This window comes from Mastomys coucha, unplaced genomic scaffold, assembly GCF_008632895.1.
Source record: "Mastomys coucha isolate ucsf_1 unplaced genomic scaffold, UCSF_Mcou_1 pScaffold22, whole genome shotgun sequence".
Lineage (NCBI taxonomy): Eukaryota > Metazoa > Chordata > Mammalia > Rodentia > Muridae > Mastomys > Mastomys coucha.
In genome coordinates this window covers 116,245,366-116,255,346 of record NW_022196905.1, presented here as the reverse complement: position 1 = coordinate 116,255,346, position 9,981 = coordinate 116,245,366, and the positions used below count along the sequence as shown (strand labels likewise).

General features: G+C 41.9%; 1 protein-coding gene across 3 annotated transcripts in view; it reads left to right on the top strand.

Annotated features, from left to right (window-relative positions):
* Window positions 1-9,981, top strand: part of Ift81 (intraflagellar transport 81) — a 74,397-nt gene that overhangs the window by 63,123 nt on the left and 1,293 nt on the right. For 2 of the 3 annotated variants that reach the window (XM_031337784.1, XM_031337785.1), the window contains exon 19: window positions 481-1,462. In XM_031337784.1, the coding sequence (XP_031193644.1) occupies window positions 481-663 (183 nt within the window). In that variant the 3' untranslated portion in view covers window positions 664-1,462. Of the gene's footprint in view, window positions 1-480; window positions 1,463-9,981 lie in introns of those variants that run through there. The other variant, XM_031337787.1, reaches the window with a different exon arrangement.

Here is a 9,981-nt window from a genome sequence, read left to right as displayed (position 1 = left end):
CCCCCTCCCCTCCTCTCCTTTTTCCCCTCCCCTTCTCATTTTTCTCATGACTTTATTGTTTGATTCTTAAACTTCATCTTAGTCAAAAGGCTGGGAAACAGTATGTTTGTCTTATGTGGATAGATGGTGGCCTAAATTTATGCAAGTGTACCAGATGTGTGCATCAGAGCCCCTGGACTGGAGTTGCATATGTTTGTGAGCCACCATGTGGTTGCTGGGAACCAACTCTGCAAGAACAGCAATGTTTCTAGCCTCTGAGCCATCTTTCCACATCAGGTTATTCTACATATACCTTAAATTTAGTTAACTTTTTAAATATTCTTAGTGTAAGTGTTTTAGAAGAGAGCATATTTGCTTTATTAATACTCTTGAAATGTACAAAACATACTATACTCCTCTGCAACATGACAGAAGTAAATCCCTTTAACCAATAATTTATTATTCTTGGTGTTTTGTTTTGTTTGTTTTGTTTAATAATAGAAACTCCGGGAAAAACAAAAAGCTGTACGAGAAAGTCATGGTCCAAACATGAAGCAAGCAAAGATGTGGCGTGATCTTGAACAACTGATGGAATGCAAAAAACAATGCTTTCTAAAGCAGCAGAGCCCAGCCTCCATCGGCCAGGTAATTCAGGAGGGCGGAGAGGACCGGCTGGTTCTCTGAGCCCCGTGTCGGCATCTGCGTAATGTGCTTCCTTCTCGGAAGTGACTTACTCATCCTTTGCTTTCAGACTAGCTGTCCTTTCTAAAGTTGTCTTGGAAATGAAGTGAAGGCAGATCAGGGTTTAAAGGGCTTTTTAACTGCAGAAGAGGCTTTCATTGTTTGTTTAGCTTAGCCGTCGAGTGGTGTCTCCTGAGTTTTATGGGAAAGGGCTAAGCTTGCTCTCTGTAATGTAAGCATGTGTCCATTAAGAGCCACGTAGCTTTTCAAGCTGTAGGAACTGATGGGATAATGCTCCTCTCAGTCTGCTTCGGACTTAGAGGACTCTTTTAGGAACTAGGATCTCTTGTTTGAAGAAGCATTTGTCTGAAATCAGCAGTCTCTGCGGTTTCACTTCAGTTTCTTTCTCTTCTATAAAATACAAACCAGTTAATGTTGTGAAAAGCATTTGTGTTGTTCATATGATTGCAAAGCAAATAAAGCCTGCAACCTGTCATGGCTGTTGATCTTAAATAGCATAGTTGTGTCAAAATTTTTGTTAAGTATTTTATAACATTCATGTCTCATCTCAAGATTCTCACTCATTTTCACCAAGTGTGGACTTCATAATACAATGCTTGCATTGTCCTGAGGACTATTATTATAAATATAAAAATTGTCATAAAATACAGATGCAACATAGGCTGGAAAGCTAATGTAGGATTCCTAAATTAAGAATCTAATGTGCTCCTGGCCTCTGCTTCATGTGGACTACATACTTAAAGATTTCTTTGGTTTTCATTAAAGAAAGATATTAAACTTGTATGTTCTCTTTTACTTCATTTTTGCTTCAATCTGTGTTTCAAATTGACTTTAGAGTTGAAAAACCAGGTTTTAAATTGTTAGTATGTCCTTTGTAGGCTAGTTCTTTTTAACTATCCTTAAAAAAAAAAAAAAAAAGAAAATTTGTGTTGTGTAAAATAGACACAGATCTCTTTGTCCCAAGTTTAATCTAGTCTTAATATTTGTTTGAAAGCTTCTTTATTAGTAATCAGAATCTCAGTGTCCACCTCTGCTTTCCACATATCTGTGTACATGTACACATGCAAACACACACTCATACACAGAGGCACACACACAAAGAAAAGAGAAGAGCTGGGGGGGAAGGAGGGGGAGAGAAGATGAGCATTCCAGTGTCTGGCTAAGTCTGGTCTGCAGTTTATTTGCCCTCTTATCTGGACAAGGGTCAGCTCCCAGCATTGTCCTTCTTTCCTTTGATAGATCAGAAGCTCAAAGAAGAAAGGCTGTGTGTTAGTGTCTAGAGAGAAATCCTTCTTAATTCAATAATCATTTTTGGACACCAAGGTAGAGTATGTCCTGTAAGATCAGCTGTAGGCTTGGTGTGGCTTTAGTAGTATTTAATGATCTATTAACCAGAATGTGAATTCTTTAACAAATACTTGAAGGACTAGATGACTTTTCAGAAACAGCACTTTACTCCCCAGGGGAAATCTCATAAGGCCATTATACCTAGAGGCTAATCTGTTTTTTAGCCCCACACCTCAGTCATTCTCTTCTTAAGTTCTGGAGTTGTGAAAGGCAGCCCCAGGCCCACTCCAGGTTCTGATTGAATATTACACCCCATCTTTACTCTTCACAGAGCAAGTATGTGGATTACACACGAAGGCAGCTCCAAAATTGCTTCATTAATTAAAGCAGAACATCGTTATCACTTCAGGAAAAACAAATTGGAAAAACCTCTAAAAGAACAAGTTATTTATAGCTTTTACGTAACATTGGACACTTAGTAACGCAGCTTAATGGGTTTCATGCAGACTTCCCTTCCACTGGCCAGTGACTTGATTGGAGCATTAAGAAGCTTTCACTAGCCCCAACAGTTTTTGACAGCTTGGACTTAGTAAAGAAGAGCTTGCTCCATTATTTTCCTTCAAGGTTAATATGCTAACTGGCTAATTGATGAGTGCACTTAATCATTTTAGAAAATAATTGTGTCTTTAATATGATGGTCCAAATAAAGGAGAAAAATGTCGCCTGTGAATCTGCCTCTGCAGTCAGCTCTTCTTCTCTGGGCTGGGGCTGGGGCTGTCAGCTGTTGTGAGGACTTTGACTGTCAGTGACAATACCCTCTCATTCACTGTTGGTTCAGGAAATAATCCTGTAAATATGCCCTTTAAGAAGAATCTAGAAGTCGGATGTACTTCCTGTTACAATCAGCTGAATTCAAGGTCACATTTTCCAGAGCTGGGGAGCAGGCTAGAAGACCTCAGAACACTAGCGAGTGAAGGGAAAGGGACCCAGAGCCTGGGAGCCGGCTAGAGCCTGGGAGCCTGCTCGCTTTCCCTTCAGGCTGCTGCTGGCTGCTGTGTTGCTTTAACTCAGCAGGCAGCAATTCTAAAACAAGCCATTGAGTCACATTTGCTTTTATTTGATGTTTGTCATTCTGCTGAATTCTTAGCATGCATGGCATTTATACATTTTTTTTTTTTTTGGTAAATTTTAAGGTCTATGCACTTTCCAAGTGTATTTCTTAAGTTTTTAATGCTAAGATGATACCAAGCATTTTTAAAATAATTTGAGTAAAATAAGAGGCTATATATGCACTCAAACTAAAAATGTGTAAATTGGCAAGATTCTTTGGATTTGAATTTGGAAAAGAAATTGCATCATGAGTAACACAGACAGAGCTGTCTCCACAAAGGCAAAGTCTATATTAAAAAAATAACTGTGTTTCTCAGAGAAACCTCACCTCACTCAGGTCCTTGCCCAACGCTGGTGCCCGACGAAGGTGAATAACAGGTTTGTTTCCACAAAGAGTTCTAGGTGCTTACGTCATGCCTCTTGCTTGGCAGGAAGGAGTTTGCCTCTGGGAGCAGGTAATGGGTGCCCACGCTGATGATTCGCCTTCCCCATAACTTGCTTGCCCACAGTTGAGCCATGTTGTGGTGCGGTAGGTCTGGAGCATGTGTGCCGCACTGTCTTCAGACAGTCTACTGCAGCCAGAAAAGACAGATCTGCACCTTTGTCACCTGTGTAATTACCTCTGACCTCATGCTGGCCGAGTCCTTCCGCCTCCCCTAAATGAGGGCAATCTAATTAGAGCCATTTGTGGTGGCAGCTAGGCATGTGGTACCTGTTTTGTCTGGGGAGGGTAGAGAAGGATCATTAAAGATGATCTGTGTGTTTTGATGTTTGACTCTTCTGTCTTAAGACAGCCTTTTTAAAAAACAAAGCAGGTTCACTGGGCAAGAATATGGTTTATTCTTACCCAGTCCTTGCAAAAAGAAATAAAGAAATAAAGCACAGAGTCCAAATAAGTAGCTTTTTGAGAGGCCTGGACGTAACACGTGCTTTCTGCTCCCCAGCTCCCTCTTTTGGCAAACTGGAGGTACTTTCTTGGTCACTGGTAATTTCACAATTTCCTTTCTAGAACCAGAGAGCCTTGCGTCACTAAGCTGGTTTACTGTTATGGAAATTCACAATTCAGAATATGGGGAGGAATGAAAGATTCTTCTTTCCCAGTGAGGTCTTAAGTTTCCACTTGAATCTGGGATGTGACAGTAGGTCCCTGTGAGGAGCTGATTAGTGTAGCACTGGGTGGATAGCCTAGAAATCAGCAGAGAGCAGCAGGCTCTGGTGCTTGAATGACTCACCTGCATCTTCCTTTGTTGGAGGGACCTCTGAGGGAGCCCTGCCAGCCAGCGCAAAGCTGGTCTGCTGCTGCCCTTGCTGCAGACTGCCTTCCCACTCTGAAGAGGAGCTGCATTGCAGCGCCCTCCTTACAGAGGCTCAGGCACAGCACTGTGGTATCAAAGGACAGACTTAGCTAAAACATTAATTAAAAAAGCAACAAATTAACAGATACTGTCTCCCGATGCTCTGCAGTCACGATAAAGAAGAAAGGGCTTGGACTGTTGCTGAGAGCCGGGCATGTGCCAGGCTCTCCCCAGAAGCTTCGGTGGGGAAGCAAGGTGATTCTTGGGGTGAGGCAGGACAGTTAGATGGCACACTGTGACCCAGGGAATGACTGTGGCAGAGCCTGCATCCAGAACTTGTGCTCTTAACTGCTGCCTTGCTGTGGAGTCCATTTGTAAACAAGTTGACATCTGTTTCTGAACTGTTGCGTGCATTAAATTCTGTTAACATTTATACACTTAGAGTACCTTTTTAAAGAATGGATTTGGGGCCTGGAGAGATGGCTCAGTGGTTAAGAGCACTGGCTGCTCTTGCACAGGACCTGGGTTCAATTCCCAACACCCACCTGGTAGTTCACAACCATCTATAACTCCAATAATTTTTTAAATACAAAAAAAAAAATGTAGTGAGACTACAAGATATGCTTATTACATTTATTCAAAATCAAAATTCTTTTGACCACTTTATAAACATCTCTTGCCATTTTTTTATAAAGTGCCAAGACATAACTTCCCTCTGAACTGGGGAATATTAACTTACAGATCAGCATAATCTTCTCTTGTGATGCCTTACTAAGTTCCAAAATGTAAAACAACCTCATTTTTGCTCTAAAAACATTTTGCTCATAGCCAGACAGGCAAGGTGGCTGAGCAGGTAAGGATGCTTGCCACTAAGCCAGGTGATCTGAGTTGGCCCTTTGAACCCTTATGGAAATGAAAGTTGTATACACAATAAACAGAATTTTCCAAATGCACAGACTCGATTACTACATAGGAAAGTAATGTTATCTATTTTGAATGGTTTGAGGAATGATTTAAAAAGAGGTAAGACATGTCTAGATTTACAAGGATTGTGTTAAGATTTTATGGAAATCTGATGAAAATTTAATGGAAGAAAATGGAAGATATAAAAACATTTAAGGGCCTGGGAAGATGCTCAGCAGTTAAGAGCACTGGCTGTTCTGACGGAGGACCTGGCTTGGGTTCCCAGCACCCACATGGAGGCTTTCAACTGCCTCTGGCACCATAGGAACTGGTTTCCTTTTCTGCTCTCCTGGAGCACTACACACACAGTCCACATGTAAGCATGCAGGAACACACACACATATACAAACACAAAAGCACACTCATCATGCAGGAACACATACATATATACAAGCACAAAAGCACACTCATGATAAATAAGTTTAAAAGTCATTTAGGGATATGTATTCCAAGTTCAGGAAATGATGAGAGATCTCAGTGTGTGGCCGGGTGTGTGGTCAGGTGGCCTGGGGAGAGGAAGGAGCACCAGTATGTGCTAATATCCTGTGTCCTGTATACCAGTCCCTCCTCACCTGTCCCTCCTCACCTGTCCCTCCTCACCTGTCCCTCCTCACCTGTCTGTCCCTCCTCACCTGTCCCTCCTCACCTCTCCCTCCTCACCAGAGATTTGCTTTTTGATGCTTCAGTTGCATCTGGTCAGCTGAACTTCAAAACTGATATATGAAAAATGTCATAATAATTCATAAATTTTAAATAGCTTTTATCATAGTATCTGATTTTAAATCATATTTTATTGTTACTGCCATTAAGTTAAAATTTATCATATGTATGAATGTGTAGAGAAAACAGTATACAATAAGAAGGATGGTTTGGCACTACCTTTGGCCTCCAGAACCCACCAGGGGGCTCCTGAGCTAGACTAAACGAAAAGGCACAGGAAACTAAAACGTGTGCCTGCAGGATTAAACAGACCTAAAATACATTGAGCATCAGTAAACATCCAGACCTAATAACCAGGTGTTAAATATGCTGGTGCTAAGGAAGGTCAGCCAAAGCAGGCATCTAGAATATTCCTCCCCAGCCCTCCCACTCTGGGGAGCTCTTTCTCAGTTTTCCTAAGTAAATCTATGCTCATTCTGCTTAAAACAAACAAACAAACAAAACCAAGCATCTGGGTCTGGCCAGTGGTTTGTGCCTACTGTCCTGCTTCTTGACTAGAGGGTCCTCCCTAGCTCAGGAGTTCAATACCACCCTGGGCAGTAATGAGATAAAAGTGGGTGGAAATGTGGCAAAGTGAGGAAGTGAAAAGAAAAATCAGAAACCAGGGATCTAAGGAAGACCAGAAGATGAAAAAAGTCAAGGAGGCTTCCTCAAAGAGGTGGGAACTGACTGGGACTGGAAGATGATCAAGATAATGACCGTGGGGACAGCTGGAGGCGACATGCTGTGGGAGAAAAGCATGAAGTCTAGGTATCAATATGAGCAACGGGACCCTCAATAGAAGTGGTTTATAGTGCTTTTTAGCTAATAAGCAGAACTACCCCAGAATTCATGAAAACTACAATATTTCAAGATATCAACATGTATTACAAAGAGCAGAACTCCACTTGGACTTCCAGACACTCATTTTGTGACTTAATTTATTTCCTTTATGTCATGTGGAGTGCGCTGCAATCCTTTTGGGGTTCAAGAGCTCTAAGGGACCAATGCAGAAATTGAAAGGATGAAAAGCCCTTCTGACTGAGCAATCTTAGGCCTGCCCAATGAAGAGTGACACCCATGATGCCGCCTCTTCTGAAAGAACGTGTATAGTCTGACTTGGAAAGGAGCAGGGACTCCATGAGCGTATGAAACCTCCAGAAGAGAATTACCCTGTGGTACAGGCAGGAGCCTACCGGGGATGAGGGAGGGGCTGATGGAAACCAGATGGCCAAGGCTCTGCGCTGCTGCTGCCCCTGGGATGGGCAGCCCCTGTGATAGGCAGCTCCAATTCTCCTGTGGTCTTGGTTCTCCAACTGTCCCAGCTTCCTTATGGACTGCTGATGAATGGTTGATGAAATGGAGATTCTCTATGTGGAGAAGAACACATGATCGTCTAGGGGCTTAACCATAGAGTTGGGGAGGAGCAATAAAGACAGCCAGCCAGTTAATGTTTATTATAGTAAGGGGAGGAGAGTATTTTCACACCAATATGAAGACCCAGCCTTTAAGGAGGTATCATCCCATCTTTTTTTTAAAAAAAAATTATATGTAACAGTTGGGGTTTTTTTGTGTGTGTATGTGAAAAAAGATTTGATCATTCTAAAGAATTTAGTTGAGGAACAGAATATCTCAAAGAGATATTTTTGTTGGGAAAGATTTTTATGAGTTTATATGATTTCCTGTGTTTAAAAAAGAAATGAGAGCTGGTGTCTCGCGGTGCTTGACTTCTTTCCCTTGAGAGTGAGGAGGGTTTTCATCGGAAGATCCACAGCACTGCCAGGCCGAGCCTTAGCCATCAAGATGACCACTTGCCAGGGACTCGGCTGTGTCAAACAAACGTTCCGCTTCTATTCTGACACTTCTCGAAGAATTTGATTGAAACTATATATGTCCAGATAACACTCAGCAGAGTGGCCCTCTTACATTTGTTTCAAGATATATTTGGAAACAAGAGAGATGACCTTGGGCTCAGCTGCTTTTCCAATTTAGGACTTCTCCCTGGGTCTACTGAACGATTCTCCCCAACCCTGCAAATTCACCGAGTGGGAAAACATTCCTGTTCCTCTGTGCTGTACGTAAGTCCCGGGATGGAGGACATTTCCCCAGCAATACGTTCTGCCTTTAAAGACGGGCTGTATTTATCCACAACTCTGTATTAGCTTTCTAACCATCTACTTCAAAATACAGTCAGGGAGCACATTTCTTCTTCATCAGAATACCTTTTTGTAATCTAAATTGAGCTGAACTTGGTTTTTAAAATATTTTAGCTTTTGAGAAATAAAAAACAGCCAACCTTAACCCTTTGCATTTGCTTTCTGGCATTCGAAATCTAATTTGAAGCCAGAGTTCACTGCAGCTTGACGTAAGGTCTAAAAGAAGATTTTGGAGGCATTGATGGCCCCTTCTAAGGTTATGACCACCCGTCCAAGATGGCGGTAGAAGCCCTGGTCCAACTTCCACCCTAGTGCCAAGTTAGCTCCCAACCTGTATCTGCAGCTAGTGTGTGAAGGTGGATGGCTGATCCTCTCTTTCACAGTGACAGCCTCTCAGATGCTGTTTTGCATATTTTGAAGGCAATTCCATCTTGAATTGTTGTCATGATCTTTAAAAGTTTTATCTAGATTTGCTTCTTTTATTTTATATGTTTCAGTGTTTTGCCTGCATGTATGTCTGTGTACCACATGTGTGTCTGGTGCTCACAGTGGTCAGATGAGATTGTTGGAGTTCCTAGTACTGGGAATTATAAGCCCCCATATGAGTGCTGGGAACTAAAGCCAGGTCCTCTGCAAGAGCAGTAAGTGCTCTTAATCACTGGGCCATCTCTCCAGCCCCTGATCATGGTTCTAATTCATGATATAGAGAGCCTCCTGGATAATGTGTATTTACTTTGAAACATAAAGAATTACAGTCTGGTTATTGTCTCATTTTACATAGCATATCATCAGGGATAGTACCATCTATTTTTGTATGGTTTCCTAGTATGTGACGAGCAACCAGAGCGTTTACAGAGGTGGTTATGTTGTGAGCAACAGTCTCCAGCACACACAATGCATTAATTTCCACTAAGATGCTATGCACATCCATACCGCATGTGGAAGTAAAGACACCATATTATAATATTTTAAGGATAGCTTGTTCTCAAGAATTCCCTGTTGTTTGCTTTGGAATCAAACTTTACGTCAGTTGTTAGCCACAAGGTAAATGATCTTGACTGGATAGAAAGTCAACACAAAATTCATACCTATGATACTTTTTAGGATGACCCTTCTCATCTGATGACGGGCTCATCTGCAGTGTTTAGTTATTTCAGATGGTTACATCAGCCTTACTTTGTAATTTCCTAACTTGAAAGCTGAAAATGTTTCTCATTTAATCCTTTCCTCCTTTACAAAAACAAGCTTTGCATGGCGGCTGCCCTGTGTACATTTCCATTGTTGTATTGATGTTGAAGCAGGGCAGTGGCTAAAGTCATTCCACTGACCCAGTTAAGCAGATAAGAGCTTGTGGTTGCCCAGGCTGATTGATTTGTACAGGAGAAGCAGTAAGGTTTCCTTTTCCTAGTTCGAGAGACTCCTCCTATTGCATAACTTTTGAACTATGATTTGAGCGACACGGAAAAGAAAAATAAAGATGTTCTACAAAATGTTCCCAAGATCTGGAGTGCTTAAAGGAAAATTTTCATGCCCCAGAGGAAGGGTAGAATTTTATATGAAGTCAGAAAAATGTGAATTTGCCAACTGTTTTCAGAAAATGTTGTTTTTCAAAGATACGGATTTTCTCACCAAACCCAGGGCTTCACACCTGCTAGGCAGGTGCCATGTAGTCTGAGTCACATCCTCAGTCCTTCTCATCCCCTCTCCAAAAACACGCACAGGGCTGAGGATGTGGGTCACAGGCGAAGTGTAACAGTCTTGGTGCCCAAGGTCCTGCGTTCGATCTCCAG